The sequence below is a fragment of the Dromiciops gliroides genome, chromosome 4 (genome assembly GCF_019393635.1).
Source record: "Dromiciops gliroides isolate mDroGli1 chromosome 4, mDroGli1.pri, whole genome shotgun sequence".
Taxonomy (NCBI): Eukaryota; Metazoa; Chordata; class Mammalia; order Microbiotheria; family Microbiotheriidae; genus Dromiciops; species Dromiciops gliroides.
In genome coordinates, this window is record NC_057864.1 from 450,600,429 (window position 1) to 450,625,147 (window position 24,719).

Genomic DNA, 24,719 nt, shown 5'->3' on the forward strand with positions numbered 1-24,719 from the left:
CAACAAGGGACAAAACAGCTTCACAACTGTATAACACAACACAAAGTGACATCCAGTTGCACTTACAATTTGTAAGATTGGGGGGGGGGGGGAAGAGAATGGTTTACATCAGAAATCCCCCCGGTTACAAAATGTCACAGGATTTTCCCTGACCAAGAAATATCATGACTTGGATAGAAAACCCTAACACCCTCTATCCCCTACTCAAAGTATCAAAAATTTCATTTTCCAGTTTAACCAAGTACTTTTCTAAGAAAATTTTGAGTGGCACAAGATCTCTTTAATTGTCCCTTTGATTTCTCACCAAACATCATGTTATTCCTAGGACTTGGCACCTGGCCCTATCTGGCTAATTTTTGTGAATGACTTGCCTGAAAGGAAAGTACAAACAAGTCTAATAAATTAAAATCAGGACCCTGAAAGATTTTTTTATGTTGGTGGGCTGATGTTAATAGGATGAAAATGAATAGGAATACATGTCAAGCTTTACAATATGGCTTCAGAAAGTCAATTGAACAAGTGTGTAAGATAGGGGAGATATGGCTAGAGAGTAGCTGATATGAAAAATATCCAGCGGTTCTAGAAGTTTCAGAGCTCAATGAGTCAACATGTGATGTGACAAGCCAAAGAACTAACTCACTTAGAGCTCAGGCTCTATTCGTGACAGCATGGTGCCCAGGGTGAGGGAAGGAGAGCCCAATGCACTCTAACCTAATCAGATCACATCAAGAATAACATGAGGAGGGGCCACACAGCTGGAGAGAAACTGATGAGCTACAGCTCATCCCGAAGGGGAGAAGCAGGATGGTGATTCAGTTAGCACCCAGGCCCTAGGAGGACTTGTTGAAGGACCTGGAGAAGACTAAGAGAAAGGAAGGCATTCTTAAAATGTTTTAAAACCGCTGTGTGGGAAAAGGGATTAGATTTGTTCTATAAGAAAACCTTTCTAACAGGCCTGAGTCAGAAGACCTGCAGTTCACCCCACACTGCTTGTGTGACCTGGGGCAAGACGCTAATCTTGTCAACCCTCAATCTCCTCCTCACTGGGAAACTTCAAGCAGGGGTTTTGTGACTAGGTATTGTAGCTGTTTTAGAGAGCAATTAGACTAAATGACCTGCTAAGTCTCTCCCAACTCTAAGCTTCCATGGTCTTTATTATTTCCCTGAAGGTTCCAGTATGTGTACTCCGCTAAACTCAAAAGCCCTAATGAACCAGCTGTGGTTACCATTCCTCTGGGGTACCCCTCAACCCCCACTCTCTCCTGAGGTAATAAGAATCAGCCAGACTGGGATCTGCCCAAAGCCCCCCTAAAACACACAGGGTGCCCTGCCCTCCTGTGATCATCCCTGATGACTTTACTAATCAGGAGAGCAATAGCCACCTTGGCTCAGAAATAATACCCCGATATGACCTGAGAGGTTTGGTTTACATTTCTCACTGGCACTCATCAACAGTCAGCCACTTTCAGGAGACCCACAAAGGCACACGGAGCTATGGGCTTAATTTCCTGGGATTTGCTTTCATTGATCATTCAGAATTAAGACATAAAACAAAAACCTCAGGACAGCCTCCTCTAGGCTCCCAAATCCCTATAAAGTGACTGCTTCTGGGCCCCCCCCCCCGCCCCATTATTCCTCATATACTTCCCAAACACTGCATTTTATCCTGTGAGAAAATTATATATATATATATATATATATTTTTGGTGGGGCAATGGGGGTTAAGTGACTTTCCCAGGGTCACACAGCTAGTAAGTGTCAAGTGTCTGAGGCCGGATTTGAATTCAGGTACTCCTGAATCCAGGGCCGGTGCTTTATCCACTTCGCCACCTAGCTGCCTCCAAAAATAATTATTAATAATGGATTTCTTGGGACCCAGAGATCAGTTCTTTCTCTCCCCCACCCACCCACCCAACCCCACTCCAGAAAGTCCAGTTCTGGAGGAACTTCAATAAATCTTGTCTGGGACAAACCCAAGGGAACAAAAGAAATGGAGACAGACTCTAGCTCGGTGAACTGACAGGATCAAACCACATCCAGAAAAAGGACTTTGGGGGCAGCTAGGTAGCTAAGTGGATAGAGCATGGGCCCTGGAGTCAGGAGGACCTGAGTTCAAATCCAGCCTCAGACACTTGAGACTTACTAGCTGTGTGACCCTGGGCAAATCACTTAACCCCAATTCACACACACACACACACACACACACACACACAACACAAAAGGACTTTGCCTTAAGGAACTTGAGGGTCTTTCCCTGATGTCATCTGTAGAGTTCATTTTAATTTAGACCACCTTCAAATCTTGTCAACCAATGGAATTGAATGATGCTGACCAATTAACTGATCAATGTATAAATGACCCATCTTTATCAAAGGAGGATAAAAACGTTGGCTACTCCAGGGTCCCTCTCCTCTCTCTCGGCAGGTACTTGGTTTATGCTCTTGGCTTGGCCCTCCCTCTTAAGACAGCATAGGTCTGACAGCCTGACTATGAGTCAATAGGGAGACAATCCTTTACTGATATATTAATAAAGTAATAATATTCTTACTGACAAAACTGGTGCAATATCAGTTGATTAATAAAACAGATTAATTTAAAAATTAATTTAAAAATACAATCTAGGGGCAGCTAAGCGGCACAGTGAATTCAGGAGGACCCGAGTTCAAATCTGGCCTCAGACACTTGACACTTACTACCTGTGTGACCCTGGGAAAGTCACTTAACCCTCATTGCCCTGCAAAAAACAAAAACAAAAAAACCCACACACACAATCCCAAAGGGATTTTTCCCTTCTTTTAAAAATCCAAAGCTAGGGGGCAGCTAGGTGGCACAGTGGATAGAGCACCGGCCCTGGAGTCAGGAGAACCTGAGTTCAAATCCAGCCTCAGACACTTAACAATTACTAGCTGTGTGGCCCTAGGCAAGTCACTTAACCCCAATTGCCTCACCAAAAAAAAAAAAAATCCAAAGCTGATTTTGTTAACAGTACTATGCTCTGGGGCAGCTAGATGGTACAGTGGATAAAGCACGGGCCCTGGATTCAGGAGGACCTAAGTTCAAATTTGATCTCAGACACTTGACACTTACTAGCTGTGTAACCCTGGGCAAGTCACTTAAACCTCATTACCCTGCCCCCCCCCCAAAAAAAACTTTAATTACTTCTTGCTGGGGGAAGGGGGGAAATCACTGCAAAGTTAGACCAAAGGTGGGCCTTGGGGCTTATCCCATATCCCTCTTTCCTTTAACCCGGGGTCCATAAGTTTGGTTGCTTTTTAAAAAAATATTTTAGCAAATATATTTCAATAACTGGTTTCCTTTGGGATCCTGAATATTTTAATTTATAAATGTAATGACATTCTGAGAAGTGCAAAGGTTTCACCAGATTGCTGGAGATATATATGACATAAAAGTTAAGAATCCCTGCCCTATACTAAGAGTTTTAAATCAATTGAAAGATGGAAAAGAAATAGAAATTTTAGGCCTGTGTACAATTTTTTTCCCCAATTAAGTATGAATTTAAGCAACAGACTACATATTTCTCTTGAAATACTTTATCTCCTTTTCATTTATCCAAATTCTACCCATCCTTCAAGACCAAGTTAAAGACTTCTTCCATGAAATCTTCCCTGAAGACAAAACCCATGCTGCCATTTCCCTACCCTAATTCCTATCTCACTATCTACTATACAATTAGCACTTTGACTCTATATTTGCTTCTTTCCCACCCCTACCCCCAATCACCACCACCACCATCAAAATACATTTGTAAACTCCTGGTCAGCAGAGACTCTCCTCTACATGTGTGCAAAAACAGAGTAGGCACCTGATCAAAACTTAACTGTTGGGGGTGGGAGGAAGGAGAAATACCTTTTATGGTCTTACCTGGATAACTTACATTTTTTAACAATGGTGGCAAAGAAATCACAGAGTCCCAATGAAAGGGGAAAAAGCATAAGTGAATGGGGTGATCAGATATCCTGGTACAACTTTATCAGTGCCTTAAGATCATAAGACTCTACACTACAGAGTATGAGGAACAGCATAATTATGTCCCCACCAGAGAGGGAGCAAATGCCCCAGACTTGAATCCAGCCTTACTATAGTTAGGAAACTGACTCACAGATAAAATCTCCTTACTCAGTGTGTCTCTCCTGGTTTGTCTGAATCACACCTGCTCACCTGACAGGCCAATCTGTTCCTATTTACCCCCAAGAGAAGAGTCAGATCTTAAGGGAAAGGAGAAAAACAGATGAAATTTCTTCTGCCTCCTGTGTAACCAGCAAGTGACTGTCTAACCTGTGTTATCAAATGTGATTGATGAAGGAGACAAGAATTCAAGGAGGCTTCTAGGGCTGACAACTAACTGTGGGATGGGGGGTGGGGTAGGGTGGAGGATGAAGAAGGATCACCAAATCCATTAATTCAGCCTTTTCTCTCCCTAGGCAACAACAAAAGAGAATAGAAAGGGAACTTACAAAGGACAGGATCTTTCTAGATATTTGAACCAAGGGAATTCAATCAGCTAGTCAATAAGCATTTGTTAAGCTACTACCACGGTGCCAAGCACCGTGGTATTCAATGACATTCAGAATGGATATTTGGAAAGTAATTTGAAATCACAGGACAGAGTGGTGCAGTGCTAAGCTCCGGAGTCAAGAAAATCAGAGTTCAAATCCTACATCAGGTACCAGCTGTGTGACCCTGGACAGCTCAATTAGCCTGTTTCAACTTCAACTGCCTCACCTTTAAACAGGGATAATGATAGTATCTGCTTCACAGGGTTGTTGTTAAGGATCAAATGAGATAGCAAGCGTTCTACAAATGCCAGCAGAGCCCTCTTTTAGAATAAGACAAGCAAGCACTCAAACGAGGTGGAGTTTCTGGACTTTGGTCTTGATTTCCTGATAAGCAGAGGATTGAGGATCGGGCTGAGAGTTTTTTCATGTTACTATTCTGCTTGCTCACCACAGAGAGGCTCAGATACCCACTGAGGCCACTTTACAAAAGTGCATTCAAACAGTTGGACCAGCTAGTGTTTGTGGAATCATTGAACCTTAGAGTTGGGAAGAGACTCCAAAGGCTACTAACTCTACCACTCACTGGAAGAATGCGTGCCCCACAAGAGTGGCCATTCAGCCTCTTCTTGGACACTTCCAGTGACAGAGAACTCACTATTTCATTAGGCAACCCCTTCCATTTCTTGACAATTTTTAGGACAATTTTCTTTCTGTTGAACCAAAGTCTGATTCCATATAATTTCCTAGTTCTAGCCTTTGGGGGCAAAGCATAACAAACCCAAATCCTCTTTCACATGATCATCATGTCTCCACCAGCCCCTGCTCCAGGGAGTTTTCTTTTTAGGCTACACATACCCAGTTCCCTTTAGTAGATCCTTCTATAGTTTCAAATCCCCTCAATTCTCCTTGGGAAGTTTCCCTCCTAAAACATGAAACCCAGAAATGAACTTTCTGGTCACTAAGGAGACAAAAGTGGAGGGGAGAATGGGAAGAGGGTGCAAAGAAGAGATTTCAGTGCAATGGGGAAAGGGACAAGGAGAATTACTTCAAATTTAAATGTTAAATGATTTTCCAGTTACAATCAAGTTCGATTTTTGTAACAGGGATGCATGATCACACATGTGAAAAAACTTGGGAGACCTGAACAATGTCAAAATGTCATCCTTATCTCCTTCCAAATCTCAATTCTGCCAATTAACGTGTGATCTGGGTGCTAAAATCCAGCCCCCCCCCCCCCCAACGAAACAAGTAGTCTGCTTCCTGGTGATCATCGCCAAAATGTGTTATTGGAAATACCAGCTCATCTCGGACTGAGCTCATTGCTGAGGCAGGGCTTTGACACTGCCAATCCAAAAACACATCGTCCTCATATATGTCCAAAAGTCTTAGTGGGGCTTTAAGCTAGCAAAGTTAAAACAACACTCAACTTTCGAGACACCCAGTATAACAAAGAAAAAGCACAAGACAGTAAGAAAATCAACACTTGAGCCCTGATTGGTCTCTGACAGCATGTCTCAGGGCTAAGATATTTTCTTTGAAATGGAGTTCTTACTGGAATCCACACAAGCCAAGCTCCAGTCACTGAAAGCCAAGCTTGGCTCCCAAACAGGCCACATCCTGCCTCTATTTTTTCGTGAACACACTGCTGTTTGCTCTATGATGAACTGAATTTTGGCTCAAGTCTTGATCCACACAAGCTGCTCAAAGAGCCCCTCCCGGCAAAGTAAAACTTACCTCTGCAAACTGTGTTGAGGTGCTGTCGTCTATCCCGCTGCCACCACTATCTAAAAAACTAAGGAGAGACAAGAGTGAGTAGTGATCCCATTCCCAGAAATAAGTTCCTCTCCTAGAAGCTAAATATAGTCGGGGACACATGAGAGCAAAAGCCTGATAAAGAAAAAACAAAACCACCACATGGCAACTGCAAAACTACAAGGAGCTGGAATGTGGGTTATTCTGTCACATAAAACAAGTCAAACAAATTAATGTCAGTACAACAAACAGAAAAATCAAAGGGAAGCCAAAGGATGAATGGGGGAGGGGGAAAGGAAGGGGTGGAGAGCCATCCATTGCCAAGCAATGCGATTCCTTTTCCTTTACACAAAAGAAAAAAAAAAGCATCCCCCCATGTCACATCCTCAACAATGTGTAACTTTAAAAAACAAACAAAAAGAAACAAAACAAGAAGTCCCCTTACCAGCAGGGCAGCAACAAGCAAGATTTTGGCTGAGGGAAACACCACTGAGAGTAGCTCACCCTACTCTGAGATACAACCTTCTAAGCAGAGGTACACAGATGTATGAATGAAAACTTAAGTACTGTGCCCATGGTGCCTGATCACGAGGAAGGAGGCACTGGGCACTGCAGGGGAAGAAAGCTCTCCTTTGCTGGCAGGAAAGCACTGACTGCAAGTAGGAGGTCCATGACACACAGCCCTCCAGCAGCCACCAAACAACCTGACAACCTGGGCTTTCTACCCTGCAAAATTCACCTGACAGCAAACCCTCCAGCTTCACTTTGCTGCGCCAAGCTTGTCATCTCCCAGACTCACTGATGGGAGGTTCCCTGGGCGAGAGCTGAAGCTTCTGAAGTGGCAACGAGAATTCTTAATTCACTGAGTTAGAAGCCAAGTGAATGCCCCATCAACTTCATCAATAGGAAATTTACTTTTCCATAAAATACACAATAATCACCCACTCCTTGCTGTTAACCTCCCATCCCCCACCCCAAACCACCTCCTGTGGGGACTTGCTTTTACATTACACTCCCTCAAAGGGGATGGAGAAAAATCAGAGGCCCTTATTCTTATGTAAGTCTCTCCTCAGAGTCTCAGTACCTTCAAGCAGTCATTATCTGGCTTTTCCTTTCTTTCTTCAGGAAGCACTGCCCTCTAAACCACTGCAAAGAGGTGGGCGGCTTATATCATATACTTTAAATAGACCTTCCTCTGAGGAGAAATAATGTAAGGAACACGACTCTCACCAGTTCTAAGAAAAGAACTTGTTGTTTTACTACTAAGGGGTTAGTACCTAGAAATCTATCCTTCCAAATTCCCACCTAAGATTACACTAGGCCCCTTATTGGGAGATCAAGGTTCCACACACCAACCTTTGAGTCAATAAAGCAGCAGACTGGAAATCTAAGATCGTTACACGTTTTAATACCCAAATATAGAATATAAAGATCCATAGGAAATGCTACTTGACCACAGGAAAATGTCTCTTTCAAAAGTTAAACTGACCATACTTCAAGTGCCACACAGGCCCAACATATCTGCACTTCTCTGGTTAAAATGACTTTGTGAATTAGTCTTTCATGCTTAAAGCTGTAGTTGTTTCTGAAAACATGAGACCCATTTTTAACATTCATAAAAAATACATTTATTTCTAAGGACCCATGCAATACAACCTGCTATAGCAGGAAGTCAGCAAACTATGCCAAAGAGCTAAGGAGGTTAGAGAGCTAAGAATAGGTTTTACATTTAAAAATAAAGCTTCACTGTATTTTCAAACATCAAAAGCATTCCAAGCTCAGGACCACAGCAGAAGAGGTAGAGGGCCAGGGTTGGCCCTCTGCCAGTATCTGCTGATTCCCGCCCCCCCCCCCCTTTTCTGATCTATAGCAAGGACATAAATTCTTGCAAATTTTCCTATACAAAGCTAGGGTGTTTAAAAGACAGGTTAGAGAAAGAAAATATCGTTGCTGTTACCTAGTCAAATATTTACAAACCGGCAAGGTCTGTGACCTTTAATCCATTCCTCCTCCAATAGCTTCCCAATCTAGGGGAAGGCCTTCACTTAATAGATGACACCGGCCCTCACATCTGAGCACAGAAGTTCCTGTACAGCTTTACATTCCATTTATAAAATGGAAAGCTGGAAGCATTGTAAAGTTAAGAGAAGAGAGAGCTAGAAGAACCATTGTTCCCTCAACATACAACTCTTCCTTCCCTTTATATGGTCAAGCTGAACTTGGCTTTCATGGATGCTTGCCAATGAAGGTCTAAAAAAAATTAACTGAAATGTTGGGGGGGGGGGTGGAGGAGAGAAAGTAAACTTGAAAAAATGAAGCCCATTCCCTAACAGTCTCATTAGTGGAGATGGTCTTAAGGCATGCAAGACACAAGTATCTGCAGTAAGCACTGGGTACATATGGAATACAAACAGAAAGTCAGCCCAAGTTAACATGCCACCCACACACTTTTCTGATGTCATGCTAGAACGCAGGTTTAGCTTTGCTGCCTCCTCAGAATTCTAGTGAAGGGAACAGTGAAGCTGTAGGTCTGTCCTAAATTGAACCCATGCATCAAGTGGACAAAGGATGAGGTCAGAAGCTCCAGGTTTATTTATGCACACAATCTCCACTCATTAGTGAAAACAAACCGACACTGTACATACTGTAAGGTGGTAATTTTCCCCTGGATTTGGAGGGAGCTTTCAACTTTAGGTTCTGCCAATAGCAACAGTAAGGGAATTAACAACTCTCCTCAGTGATGAGAGACACTGTGTTATAGTAGCCTGTGGGTTGGCCTCCAAGCCAGGAAGTCCTGGGTTCCAGTCCTGCCTCAGACACATCCTGGCAGTATTCCTCCGAGCAAGTCTCAGCCTCTCACCCTCAAGATGACTCTCTCCTAACTACAGGCTGTAGAGAAGGTGGCAACCTGAACTGTGGGATGGAGTGTCCTCACTGGGAGCTACCTAAAGGATGAACTCCTTTAATCATAAAGAGCACAAATTAAGGATTCTCCAGGACTCAAAAGAAATAGGTCTGAAAACATCATTTTGTTTGCCTAGCTGGAGAGAAAGAATCCCTCACTAACTATCTCATCAATGACTCGATCCTAAAAGAGCCAATTTCTAATTCTCCTAAGTTTAAAAGGCACATGACAATGATACTATTTCACCCCAGGTGAAATAATTCTATTAATATATAATTAAAAAAAGAAAGTGCATATTCCTAAGATATGAAGCCCTGGGGCAGCTAGGTGGCGCAGTGGATAGAGCACTGGCCCTGGAGTCAGGAGGACCTGAGTTCAAATCCGGCCTCAGACACTTAACACTTACTAGCTGTGTAACCCTGGGCAAGTCACTTAACCCCAATTGCCTATCTTAAAAAAAAAAAAAGATATGAAGCCCTAAAAGACTGGCATTGTTCTTCCCCTTCCAACCAGTTTCTACCTAGTCCACCACATAAGGAGAGTGGCCATTAAATAAATGTCTTCTCAGATGTAATAACAGTCAACCCTTCTTCCAGGGACTAGAAATGGAAATCTGTTTCCCTGAATGAGCTGGCATTAATCTGATCCCATTATAGAGAAAGCACATTTCTCTAACACTATCAGCCAAAGGGAGGAAAATGTGGCTTCTCCAAAGTAGAAAACTCTGTTCTTCATAAATAAAGCCCCTATGAATATGCGAGGCTAGCTATCCTCGCCAGAAATTACTCTCCCATGATATAGCATAGTGACTTGGCTCCCAGACAACAGGACGGATCATCACAAATCTGAAAGCATCCTAGAATCATAGGAACGGAATAATAACTCAACTCTTTCACTTGTGTGGAAATATGGATTTCCCAGAAAATGTCATATTCCCAGGATCAGTGGACTAGGGGAAAGGAAGGGAGTAAGTATTTACATAGTGTCAACTATATGCCAGGCACTGTGATAAGCGCTTTACAAATATTAGCTTATCAGATTCTCATAACAACCCTAGCTAAGGTAGATGCTGTCATCATCCCCATTTCACAGCTGAGGAAATTGAGGCAAACAAAGTTCAAGTGACTTGCCCAAGATCATACAGACATAAATGTCTGAGGCTAGATTTGAACTCAGGTCTTCTTAATTCCAGGACCAGTGCTATGCAGTGCCACCTAACTACCTCAAAACAATTATTCTTTCATTATTCCCCCTCCCCCATCACCATCTCTTTCAAATATACTGAAGTCTTCAGTTAGAAGAGTGAGAGAACCAAATTTACTCTAATTCATTCAATCAATGTTGAGAAAAATAATTCACAATCTAATGTTTGATTTATTCATGAGCTTGTACAATACCTGGAATCATCAGTCACTTCTTCAATAAAGCCTGATTCACATCTGGGGCAAATATACTCCTATAAAAGAAAGGAAATAAAAGTCGTTAGAGAGCTGAATGTGCAGTTTCAAGCCAGCAAACAACACAAAAGCTGATGCCATGAAATCGTCTAAGGGCCCATCCGCTAGTACTACAGTTTGCTTTGTTGTACACTAGCAAATACTAACACATTTGGAGGTGCCTAAGTGGGTGTAGGCTGAAGCAAGAAGAAATAGATGTGAACAATGTCAAAAGTGGTTAGCCCCCCCCCCTTTGACTGCTTCACTAAATTTAAAATGTTTGCATTACATCTGGGTAAGTTTTCATCACCTAGCCTCCTCCTCAAATCTAATTCTCAATGAAAAATCTCTACCAGATAAATAAGCACAGAAATATTATAATGGACAGGGTAGAAACAGATGTACCAGCACATATCATCATGTACATAGAGGACACTAACCACAGTGTTACTAAATTGTTAAAGGCAGAGCTTTCCCAAATTTCACATCTGTTTTGTTTTCTGATTCCAAGTGCCTCAAAATAACATTTAGCAGTCTTATGTGGTCCCCAAAAGTCCTGACTGGAAAGCACCAGGCCATCACGGATTTAGGGCTGGAATGGATCTCAGATCTTAGAATAGACCTTAGCAGAGCCTTTATTCATAGGTGAGAAAACTGAGGGCCACAGAGGTAAACTGACTTGAATCAAGGTTACAAAAGAGATAAAGAAAAGAGCCAAGATTCAAAAAAAATGTGACCTCGGGAACACAGGGTTCTTTCCACTGTATCATACTGTCTCTCTAAATTGCACTTTGGAAAGGACAAAAATGGTCATTTCGAGTTTTACTAGTCAATATATTTAGGCTTATTACTTTGGTAACTGGCTACGGAATCAAATATTCACAATTCCAGATGTATAAAGACAAGCAATTCAGGGCGATTATTCAATATGGCTGGAGGGCTGAAGGGTGAAGCATTCAACTCTACCCAAAGACTTCCTTTGTAGTGAGCAGGAACTGGGCTTTGCCGAGCACAGCACTTTCCATCAGCTGCTCTGCTTGGTCTTAACTCCACAGAGAAAAATGCCCCAGCTCCGCACCCTTAGCATCCTTCCTGCCCGCCCCATTCCAGTTTCCTTTCAAATGTGGTCTTCCCATTAGAATATAAGCCCCTGGAGGGCAGGGAGTGTCTTTATTTTTTGGGTGGGTATCTCCAGTGTTTAGGGACCCATACTAGGTACTTAATAAATATTTACTGAATTTAACTGAAGTGATTAGGGACTTTATAAAGGATTCAAATCCTGAATGACTTTACATCTGTGACCTTAGGCAAGCTGCTTCTCCCACCCAGCCTCTGGACCCTCCTTTACAAAATGAGAGTATTGGACAGTGTGATATCTAAAGTCCCTTCAAGCTCTAAATCTAGGATAGATAATTATAAACTTACAGAGGAATAGGCATTATATAGTATACCTCCTACCCTACACCCAGTGTATAGTGTGCCCGGAGTCATGAAAGCTCATGTTCCTTAATTCAAATCCAGCCTCAGAGACTAGCTGAGTGACCCCATCTGCCTTAGTTTCCTAATATGTAAAATAAACTGGATAAGGAAATGGCAAACGACTCCAATATCTTTGCCAAGAAAACCCCAATGGGGTCACGGAAAGTTTGACAGACTCAACAACATCTGTGAGGGTGGGGAGAAGGGAGCCCAGTCCTGTGATTTCATTACCATAGAAAACTTCTCCCGATAACAGATACCTGCTCTGAACCTTAGAGTGTTAGAGAGCTGAAGTGCTTTGGCCCAGGGTCATGTGTGGCCAGGAATGTGTTGAGGTGAAATCTTCCAAAAACAGCTCTTTATGCTGTCTGTCACTTAGAGAAGAAGCACAATCTCTATTGCAATGAGAGAAAAACAAAGGTGGAAAACAGATCCTGAATTACCGTTTGACTGGAACACAGCATCCCCTAAACAGGGTTACAGACTTCAGGCTGGCTCCTGAGCCTTCTGGCCAGCCCCATCCTAACTTTACTGGTCACAGAGCCCATAAGGTGGGGCTCTCCCTACTACTTTGTATCTCCTAGAAGGCAGGAAGAGCAGATATTTCTGGATAGACTGATCTTTACTGAACAAAGGCAAAGGAAAAATAGAGAACATTTTTCAAGCCTCCTGTGAACTAATGAAATTCTGTTAAGTTCCCAAAGAGCTTTTCCTCAAATTGGATTGCCTTTCTGTGCAGCTATAAAGTGGAGACAACTGTGACAAAAACACCGGCCCCTCCTCCAGGCAGCACTATAGAAAGCACGGAGACCCCAAGGAATCTGCAGGTCATTTCACAGGGCAATGATCGGCATCAAAGGGTTTTACAAAACTACTCTCTCAGATCCTGCAATGACCAGGCCTTACTTAGAATAGAGTGTAACATCTCTGCCCCTAAAACCTCCACCAGAATTTGACAACACTAGAAACCTGAAATGAATCCAAAAAATCTGCAACTGCTGTTCCAACATCTTTGAGACCTCAAAGTAATCTCAGCAGTTCCAGCCACGTCCCCTGCTGATTTCAGGCACCCATGACAATTACTAACTGTCCTCCATTTCCACTGCTCTCAGGGTTTCTCAGCCACCCCTACCACTTCAGCAGGCTTAATCATCACATAAGCTTTTGAAACGTGTTAGAGGACAAGAAGCTGACCACCCTGACCAAAACTTTTGGTATCTTAAAGGAAAAAAGGGAATGGTTGGTAATGACTCTGCCTTCGGGCATAATGTCACTGCAAAAGCAGGCTTAAAACTCACTGTGCCTCAAATATATATCACAGGGGCCTCAATAAGATGGAAGAAGCAAATCCACTCCACGAAGGTCCTACTCCACTGCTTTACTGTAGCTAAAATAGAGGTGACCTGACCCTGACACGAGCACAAGCTGGGCAGATTCTATTCACTAGAAAGGGTCAGAGTTGAGGTGTGGTGAGATGCTACTGTGAGGTTCAGAAAAGTCCCATACCAGAAAATTGGTAACCTGAGCAATTTGCCACAATTCAAAGCCCTCTACTGAGAAAAAAAAAAAAAAAAGAGGTTGTATTATGGGTTGTGGAAATGCAGTAGGACCCCAAGAAACCTCAGGAATGGGGGTTGCTGAGCAATGCCAGGGTCTGCAAGATGATATGCAGGATATAGATGGATGCTGCATATCCTACAGACATCCATTATTCAAAGAACCCCTCCCAGCTATCTTGCCCTCCCTGCCCCTTTGTTTTGTAAACATAGGAAAGACCAGTTCTCTCACTCAAGTGGGACAGTTTCTCCTAATAAATATCTTTATTTTACAAGATTCATGATAAGCCTCCAATTCTTTGGTTGAACTGGGCTCCCCCATCCAACAATTTGCACTTTATTATTTAAAGTGTAAGATATAATGGGCTTTTTGTCAACACCCAAAGGCCCCAACCAGAGGAGATTAATCTAGACTGAATGAATTAAGTTAGACGTAGAGTGATAGACTTTGCTGATTAACTTACTTAAAGTTAATTAAATTGAAACCACACCTGACTGGACCTCAATAGGGTATTGTTCTCAGAAGCTAAGGACTTTGAACTCAACAACTACCCTCAAAAGTCCAGTGAACCAAGGGATTTGGGTGATGCTGACCAGTCAGCTTGAAGAATAGCCTCTTCCAGGGGAGGGAGGCAGGAAGAGGAAGGGCTGTTTCCTCACTCAGCTCAGCTTTCAAACAGGCTGATGGTGGAAGACTGGAGGGAGAACCAGGCGAGGATGGAACTCTAGGCTAGGTAGGCCTTTTCTTAACTTTCTGAGCCAAGTATTCTCTTTTTGCTAACACTTGGTATGTTTTAATAAATGCTTAATGCCCAAAACTGGTGCTAAAGCTTCTAATTTATAAGTAACCCTAGTTAATTTTCCCTACACTTAGGACAGGAATAAGGCCACCACACATTAGATTTTAAATGTCACAGTTGGCAACCACAAAAAAGGGTGTGGAACCTTTCAATCTTCTGATCTTCTTTGCAAAACAAGATGGGTGGGGGCAGCTAAGTGGCGAAGTAGATAGAGCACTGGCCCTGGATTCAGGAGGAGTTGAGTTCAAATCCAGCCTCAGACACTTGAAACTTACTAGCTGTGTGATCCTGGGCAAGTCACTTAACCCTCATTGCCCTGAAAAGAAACAAACAAAAACCCCAAAACAACAACAACAAAAAGCAAAACAAGATGGGTAAGGAAATTTATGTTTGTACATTTCTCCTATTTTAATTTATTTTATGTGCCCGTTCCTTTAAATTTTCAAAGTACCTAAGTAGCTCCTAAGTACCCCTTTTCCCCCTAATTTTAGTCTGGTTGATCAGTCAAATGGGGGATAAGCTCATGTTAATGTTTTGTTTTTGTGGATTTTCTATTTCTATTTTTCTTTTTGTTATAGTAAGGCAAATTTTGAATTACAATATGGGAACTTAAAATATACTATATATTATATAGTATAATATGTATACAATATGTATAGCCTGCTTCACAGGCTAGAACACCAAATTGCCCTGGTCCCTCCCCAGCTAAGCCTCCAAGTTTAAATGTGAATGCTGTTGCTGTGCAGCATATGGGGCCAATGGTCCCACCCCCTCCAGCATCTCTTCTGGTGGTTGGGACCCCACCTCCTACTCCTCCCATGGCCATGCCCCTTGATCCTTCCACCAGGGAGGTAAGGAGATCTACTCCAGCCCCCTCAGGTCCTGAGCACCCACCCCTGCTGCCCCTGCCCCCGTCCCTCCTGTTGCTGGGCCCACTTCCCCCATGCTTGGGCCATTTATGGCTGGGGCCTCCCCAGCCAAAGCAGTAGTGAGGCTCAGACAATACACACCTTTTCGGCCCAAAGATGAGTTCATGGAAACGAAATATTCCTAAATTTGATGAGGATCCCACAGCAGTTATCAGCTAGTTTAGGGCAATTTTCAGAGGATATCAGCCCACTTGGGGTGAGATGTTACTGATCTCATGCAAACAAAATTATCCCCAGGGGAAAGAGCTGATATAATAGCTGCAGCAAATTCCTTAGAAACATCAGGAAAAGCTGCTATGCCATGGCCTTCAGAAGACCCTAACTTAGACCCCAATATCCCTGAGCATTTTGATAAGTTGCAGGAAGCAAGGGAAACACTGTTGAAGGCAATGGAATCCTTTGCTAGTAAGACTGATAACTAACAAAAATTTATAGATACAGTTCAGCAACCTAATGAAAGGTCTAACAGATTCTATGATAGATTGTGTAAGGGGTGCCAAACAATATATTAGATTAGACCCATTAGATTCTAGAGATGCACACTTTATACCTAACCATTTTGTGCACCAATCCCTGCCAGAAATATGGAAATATTTCAAAAGGCAATGTCCGTGTCGGAATGCCCTGAATACTAACAGAATTTTAAAAAATAGCAACATATGTTTATGAAGAAAAAGAGTGAAGAAAGGAACAGACAGGGCATTTTAGCTCCACTACAGGGAACCATAAGCAGCGAGGTCAGGCAGTTGAGAATCACTATCAACCCCCTAGTTTTTGTTATTACTGAAATAGACAGGGACACCCGATTCAGTACTATAGGATTATACAAAGAAAATTCAAACAGAACTTAGACTGCTGAATTTAGAAACCCCTTCAGAGGGCAGAATCAAAACAATTATAGACCCTCTCAGAGAGGTAGAGGGACAGAACCAAAACACATAGCTCCTTTCAGAGAGAGAAGACTGACAGTGATGGGGAGGGGAAAGGACAATGGAATCTGAAGACTTTACCTTTCCAGACCCTAAGATCTTTAGCTCTCTTGTGCCAGTCCATTCACCTCCCCAGAATAATGAACCCCATGTAACCCTTAGGGTTGGAGACACTTATTATGATTGTTTATTAGATATAGGAGCCTCAAGATCAGTCCTAGTGAGCAAATCTTACCCTGAATGTACATCTACTAGATATCTAAATGCAGTTGGAGTTTCAGGGAAAACTCAAACAGAAAATTAAGCCCTCGCATGGTATCTATGGGCCCATTAACAGTAAAACATTCATTTCTACTTATGCCGGACTCTCCTGCAAATCTATTAGGACATGACCTCCTTTGAAAACTTAGAGCAACCATATCTTGTTCTCCAGATGGTGGCATTTCCCTGGAATTGCCAGAGGACAAACTGTCCACTTGCTGCCAATTTTGATCTCAGACACTCAGCAAACAGTGAAGGATACATCTGAAATCCCTACTGATATTCCTGAGTCCCTGTAGGCTTCTTCCTTTTCTGATGTAGGTCTCCTTAAATCTGCTGTGCCTGTTACCATCAAGACCAAAGGTGGCCCACCACCATCCATTCCACAATATCCGTTTATCTAGGGAAGCCATTGAGGGAACTGCACCTATAATTGAGGCTTTGACAAACCAAGGTATCATTGTCCCATGCCATTATTCCCCATGTAATACTCCCATTTTGCCAGTTAAGAAGCCCAAGCCTGGGCCAGATGGCAAAGCTGTTTATCATTTTGTACAAGGTCTTCAAGCAATTAACTCATGTTATACCTAGACATCCAATAGTGCCCAACCCTGCTACTATCGTTTCCTCAATCCCATGTGAGGCAACATGCTTCACAGTGGTAGATCTCTGCTCTGCTTTCTTTTAGATACCAGTACATCAAGATTCCCAATACTTATTTACCTTCACCTGGAAAAATACACAGTGGACTTGGACCAGACTCCCACAGGGGTTTGTTGACAGTCCCACACTATTCTCTCAAATTTTCCAACAGGATTTAGCCTCCATTACCTTTAAAGGTCCCATCTTAGTTCAATATGTAGATGACTTACTCCTGGCTGCACCTAATGCAGAGATTTGCCAGGAAAACAGACGCCATTTGCTACTAGAGCTGCACCAGAGATGCCACAAGGTCTCCAAGTCAAAGGTACAATGGTGCTTACCTTGAGTGGAATATTTGGGTTTTATTTTGGCAGTTGGCATGTGATCCATCTCTCCTAAGCATGTCCAGACTATTCAACAACTTTCTGCTCCCTCTGCTAAGAAGCAGTTAAGGGCTATTCTGGGAGCAGCTGGGTACTGTAGACAATGTATACCCTCCTCTTTTGGTGAAATGACTAAGCCTCTTATATCTCTCTCTCTTTTTATTTTTTTGGTGAGGCAATTGGGGTTAAGTGACTTGCCCAGGGTCACACAGCTAGTAAGTGTTAAGTGTCTGAGGCCAGATTTGAACTCAGGTCCTCTTGAATCCAGGGCCGGTGCCCTATCCACTGCACCACCTAGCTGCAGCTGTCCCTGCCTCTTAATATCTCTAACTAAAAATTCTGTCCCAGAACCTTTATAGCTGGATTCCCAGCATCTTTCATCTATATCACAATTAAAACAGGCCTTGTTATCAGCACCTGCACTAAGACTCCCAGTGGAATGATGAGGTCAGATGCCAGAGTACATAAAGAAGTAAGAAAGTAAGAGGAAAGGAAGTGGAGGAACCTCAAAAGGGAGGAAAGATGTGAGATCAGCACTAATGGAGACCAAGTGAAAGCTTTCTGAGGAAGGGGGAATCCATGGGAATATCTGTAGAGAGCAGGGAAGCACCCAGTAAACAGAGAGACTGAAGATAAGTGAGAAAGGAAATAATAGAGGGGACTATCTGTAAAGCAAGGGGTTTGCCTGCCAAGAAGGATCACCCCTTCATGTGAGACAGTATGATATGGTGGGATAACAAAGACATAGCGGAGACTACCCCAGAAGCCCAACCAACAGTTTCACCTAAAAAAAAATTAATCAAAAATAATTTTGAATACTAATGATTTGACAACTTGAGAAGACTTAAAAACTGATAAATGCAATGTTCGACCACAACTCTAGAGAACTGAAGATGAAGATACAATCTACCTCTTTACAGAAGAATAATGGAACCAAGGGTACAGAATAGCACATATATTTTTGGACATAACAAACATAGGAAATATTTTGCTTGATTAAACTCATGTTTAATCAATTTGGGGTAAGAACTAGCAAAAGTATTAGAAAAAAAAAGGAAATAAAGATTAACCGATATTTTTTAAATTACTGAAAAAAACCCCAACAGATTCAAGAGTACAGAAAGAAGTCTAAACATGTAGGCTAGTATTGAAAATAACATGTTGGAGAATAATACTTCCATGCTTCAAACTATATTAAAAGGCAATAGAGGGGGCAGCTAGGTGGAACAGTGGATAAAGCACTGGCCCTGGATTCAGGAGGACCTGAGTCCAAATCCCACCTCAGGCACTTGATACTTACTAGCTGTGTGACCCTGGGCAAGTCACTTAACCCTCACTGCCCTGCAAAAACAAAAAACAAACAAAAAAAAGGCAATAGGTATCAAAACTATTCGACATTGGTTTAAAAATAAAAAGTAGATCCAGTAACCAGGGGAAAATCTGAAATAATGGAACTCAATAACCCAATGTTTAACAAACTCAAAATAAAAAGTCCTTAGGAAAAAATTCCCTATTTAATTTTTTTTAATTGCTAGAAAAATCAGTCTTACAGAAATAAGGCTTAGACCAACATCTTACACCATATTCCAGGAAAGGGATACAAGTCAAAATGGATATATGCCTTTAATGTTAAAGTAATACCATAAAAAAATGAGAATAGAAAACAGATCCTACACCTTTTATATCTATGGGTAGGAGATGTATTCTTTGTTTTGTTTTGTTTTTGTGGGGCAATGAAGGTTAAGTGACTTGCCCAGGGTCACACAGCTAGTAAGTGTCAAGTGTCTGAGGTCTGATTGAGATGTATTCTTAAACAAGAGGACAGAGAGAAGCATTTATTGTGTGCCTTCCATGTACCAGGCACAGTGCTAAGGGCTTTACAAATATGACTTCATTCAATCCTCATGAACAGCATGAGAGGTAGGTACTATGACAATCTCCATTTTACAGGTAAATTAACTGAGGCAGAGAGAAATTAAGTGACTTGGCCAAGGCCACACTGATATTGAGTGTCTTGAGCCCACATTTAAACTTAAGCCTTCCTGGCGCCAGGTCCAGTCTTCTACCCACTATGCCACCTTGCTGCTCAAGCTTCTACACAAATTATTGCATCTAGGTTAAAGGAAGCAATTGAATGAGGGGACAGGGGATGACTTTTTATCAAATTTCTCAGATAAGCATTTGATATTCAAGATATATAAATGAACAAATGCATAAACAAAAGTAATTCCTCAATAGATAAAAGAACAGGTAAATACTAAACAACCATAAAAGAGCAAATCAAAATAACAACAAAAAAAAATGCTCAAATCAAAACACTGAAATTTTACCTCATACCCAGGAAATTAGCAACAAGAGATAGGATCATAATTGGGTGGGGGTTAAGTATGAAGATAATCATACTACTACAGTGTTGGAATTGTGGATTAGTACAAGTGTTTTGGAAAGCAACTTGGAATTATATGAGTAAAAAAACTAAAGTATCCATACCCTTTGACCTAGAGATTCCACTACTAGGCATATACCCCAAAGAGGTCATGGATAAGAAGGCCACTTATACACCAAAAATATTTATAGTGGCACTTTTTTTTGGTAGCAAAAAACTGGAAACAAAGTAGCTGCCCGTTAATCAAACGAATGAATGGCTAAACCAACTGTTTTCATGAATGCAACAAAATATTTCTGTGCTTATTATAAAACAAAAAAGATGAATGTAGAGAAGTCATGAGAAGACTTATATGAACTGATGCAGAGTGAAACAAACAGAAGAAAACATACATAAAGATAGCAATATAAATAGAAAGAACACAAAACAATAAAAATGAATAATGCAAAATTACAAATAAGCTTGACTCCCCCCTCTGGAGAGGGGTGAGGTTCACATGTATGAAAAAGGCATATATTTCCAGTTTTTAAAAATATATATTAATTTATTTTACTGGCTTTTCTTCTCTTTTTCTTAAAAAAATATATTCCTTCTCATATGAAATAACTCTGGGAAGAATGAGGAAAGATACAAAGGGAAATTTTAGGCAATGTTAAAAAGTGATAAAAAATTTAATTAAAAAAAATAACATGAACTTCAATACTTTTTTTTTTTTTAGTGAGGCAATGGGGCTTAAGTGACTTGCCCAGGGTCACATAGCTATTAAGTGTTAAGTGTCTGAGGCTGGATTTGAACTCAGGTACTCCTGACTCCAGGGTTGGTGCTCTATCCACTGCGCCATCTAGCTGCCCCACTTCAATATTTTTAAAAATGCAAGCTATATGTAATATTCTTAGTTTCATATAAAATGTTCTTTTTTTCCTATATCATATGTAGAAAACATTCTCTTTACTATTCATCACATTATTAATTAAAATTTTAAATACACGTATATATTGTGCCATATAAGCATATATTTTAATCAATTTAAATTTATATTTAAAATGTGTATATGTGTATATATGTATGCATGTATGTATGTATGTATGTTTTGGTTTTGGTTTTTTTGGGTGAGGCAGTTGGGGTTAAGTGACTTGCCCAGGGTCACATAGCTAGTAAGTGTTAAGTGTCTGAAGCTGGATTTCAACTCAGGTCCTCTTGAATCCAGGGCCAGTGTTCTATCCACTTCACCACCTAGCTGCCCCTATATATATTTTCAATGGTTTCATTTCAGGAATACTTACGAGTATAGTTTAGCTTGGCTACTTGCATCAATTTTTTTGTTTTTTGTTTTGTGGGGCAATGAGGGTAAAGTGACTTGCCCAGGGTCACACAGCTAGTAAGTGTCAAGTGTCTGAGGCTGGATTTTAACTCAGGTTCTCCTGAATCCAAGGCCAGTGCTTTATCCACTGTGCCACCTAGCTGCCCCCTGCTTGCATCAATTTTAAAGCAAGAAATATTCAACACTCACTAACATTAGAAAATGAAATATGCCTCTTGGCTTTAATTATTTCATTTCCCCTTTCCTCTTGTTCTCTAAGAGATAGAACTGTCAGAGTCTGAATTGTTGGCAAAGCAGTAAAGCAGTGCTATGAGTCATGATCCAATTGAAGTAATGCCCCAACAAAGAGAAACACCCCTGAATCGTCTGCAATGCCAACTCTCCATTGACTTCCTTACCTGACCTCAGAGTTTTGTTTTTTTAGTGTTAGGGCTGCTATCAGTTATTAAGTGCAGGCACTTTATGGTCAGAAACTACAAAAGTCCATAAGTCAATGGATAGACACCTATTTTCTGTCCTGCAGAGTCAGTGATTTAAAATTAATCACTGTACTAAATAAATAACAACATTACATCATACTATTTCTACAGTTCATACTGCCTTCAAGAATCAGCTGGTAAAATTGTACTGAGACAATTACTCACAAACTACTTAAAGAGGTGGATCAGAAGCAAAATATTTTATATATAATCATAACTCAAAATTAGAAGTGCCATCATTAGTGTTTAATATCTCTATTCCTTTTCCTCCTATTCTCTAAGACTCTAGAGACTATGTCTCTGAACTTAAATTATAATTCTTTTTTAAATTATGTATTTAACAAACATTAAACACGAACATTTTGATATACAAAGAATGGAAGATTTTAAATTAAACAATGAGTTTCTGTTGCATATAGTTTTTTAAAGTACATGTTACGCTTTAAAAGTATAATTTATTTTGCTAAATAACTCCCAATTACATATAAAAATATTTTAATTTTTTTAAATTTTGAGTTCTAAATTCTCTCCCTCCCAATCCTCCCCCATCTCTTGAGAAGTCAAGCATATGACATAAATTATACATGTGAAGTTAAGTACATATTAAATTTAATATGATAATTAAAAAACCCACCCTGGTTTTCTTTAACTTTAACTTTAAATCTGCTCTTTTCTGATTATTTTCCAGTGTTTAATTAATGACTTTTGCATTCTTCAAACATTTTGATCACACATTCTTATCAGCGAAACATTTTGAACATATCATCAATATATGTATAAATCATATCCCACATGATACTAACAATTCCATATATTATGAAATTTACATAAAAATACACAAATAAATTTTTGATAAAGACAAAGTATTTTGAAAATATTTTATTAAGGCCCAAAAATCCTTTTGCTCTTGCTAAAAATATGAGTAATATTTTTAGTGAAAGTAATGGTACAATAAAACCTTTTTGCTCTCACAGAAAAGATGAAAAATGCTATTTTTTTTTTTAGTTTTGGCTTAACCCTTTGAAATACAGATTCTAGTCTTTTTTGAGTATTTGCCCCTTGTCCTTTTGCTGATCTTGCCTTGCCAAGAAACCTTAGATTATTCTATCAACTGCCTTTAATCTTATTCATGTATTTTTGAATAAGGCTGGAGAAAAAATTTTAAAACCCTTGCTATAAATTTATGTTATATAATGTCAAATGGGCCCTCACTTCAGCAAAGCAATATTTTCCCACCACCCTAATCAACTGGGTATTAGAGGCTTTTCCAAACAGTTTCATCCTTCCTTAAACCTCTTTTAGCCCACCTTCTCAGATGAAAAACCTTGCCTCATATTTCACTCAAAAAATTAGTTATTTGCCCAGAGCTCCCTTTTATCAATTCCTCATCTCATATCACTCAATACCTTATCCTACTATTTCCTCCTTCACCTCTATCTCATATAAAGAGATATGTTCTCCTTGCCAAGGCAAATCCCTCTACATGCACAAAGGATCCCATTCCATTTCATATTCTCTAGCAGACTGCCCTCTATCATTCCCATTCTGCATTCGGAGTCTTTCATCTCTATTAGGAGACAGGGTAGTACATTTTATCATTAGTTCTCCAGAACCATGGTTAATCATTCCCAGGATTAGAGATCCTAATGCTTTCAAAGTTGCTTGACTTTACAATATTGTCACTGTATAAACTGTTCCAGTTCTCTTCACTATGCATCAGTTCACACAAGTCTTTCCATGTTTCTCTAAAACTAACCTCTATAATTTCTTACAAGCACAATAGTATTCCATTACATTTATATACCATAACTTCTTCAATCATTCCCCAATTGATGGACACCCTCTCAGACTCTCATTCATTGACATCTCAAAAAAGATATAAATATTTGTGTAACCCTTAGGGCAAATCTCTTCCTTAACCTACTTTCCCTCTAATTCCTCCTCCTCATTCCCTTTTTCAGTTCAGTGAAATGTATTTCTTCTGTCACCAACTCTACATATGTATGTGTATTCTCCCCCCAGTTCAGAGGAGAGTGAAGTTGAAATGTCAGCTGCTCCCCCCACTCTTTCCTCCTTTCAATACACATCTATCTGGGCACCTTGATTTGTAAGATAATTTCTCTATTCTTCCTCACCCCTCTCCCCTCTCCCCTCACACTCAACACCCAGTATATTTCTCTTCTCTTTCTATTCTTTTTAAAATCATCAACATCTAAAAGAACCACTCCCAGGTCTTCTAATTTAACTGGCTCTGTGTGATGATGATAGGGTTCAGAGGACAATTATCTCCCAATATCTCCATATAAGTATTCTATTTGTGTTTAGATCCTTATCATTGTTCATTTATATTTACCCTTTTTATGTTTTCCTTAACACATGTTTGAAGTTTCTATGCAGCTCTGGTTTTTTCATCAGAGATGCTTGGAAGTCCTCTATTTCATTACGAGTTCATTTTTTCTCCCCTTAATGATTATGTTCCATTTTGCTGGGTAAATTATTCTTAGCTATAATTCTATATCCTTTGGGGGGCGGCTAGGTGGCGTAGTGGATAAAGCAAGAGCCCTGGATTCAGGAGGACCTGAGTTCAAATCCAGCCTCAGACACTTGAGACTTACTAGCTGTGTGACCCTGGACAAGTCACTTAACCCCCATCGCCCCACAAAAACAAACAAACAAAATTCTATATCCTTTGCCTTCTAAAATATTATATTCCAAGCTCTCTGCTCCTTATTAGTTGTGGCTGCTAAATTCTGTGTGACCCTAACTGTGGCTCCTCTCTACTTCAATTCTTTTTTTCTAGCAGCTTGCAACATTTATTTGACATGGAAGCTCTAGCTAATGTTCCTGGGATTTTTCATTTCCACTTTACCCTCTAGTCCTAGGAGATTTGTCAATCAATGAGCACCTACTATATGTGAGGCATTGTGTTAAAAGCTGGGGATAC

At 40.6% G+C, this 24,719-nt stretch overlaps 1 protein-coding gene across 1 annotated transcript in view; it reads right to left on the reverse strand.

The window, feature by feature from the left end:
- The window catches only part of RNF115 (ring finger protein 115), a 52,279-nt gene that overhangs the window by 12,002 nt on the left and 15,558 nt on the right, over positions 1 to 24,719 (reverse strand). The window contains exons 2-3 of the mRNA XM_044004632.1: positions 10,572 to 10,630; positions 6,252 to 6,309 (exon numbers count right to left, since the gene is read on the reverse strand). Coding sequence (XP_043860567.1) covers positions 6,252 to 6,309; positions 10,572 to 10,630 — 117 coding nt within the window. The remainder of the gene's footprint in view (positions 1 to 6,251; positions 6,310 to 10,571; positions 10,631 to 24,719) is intronic.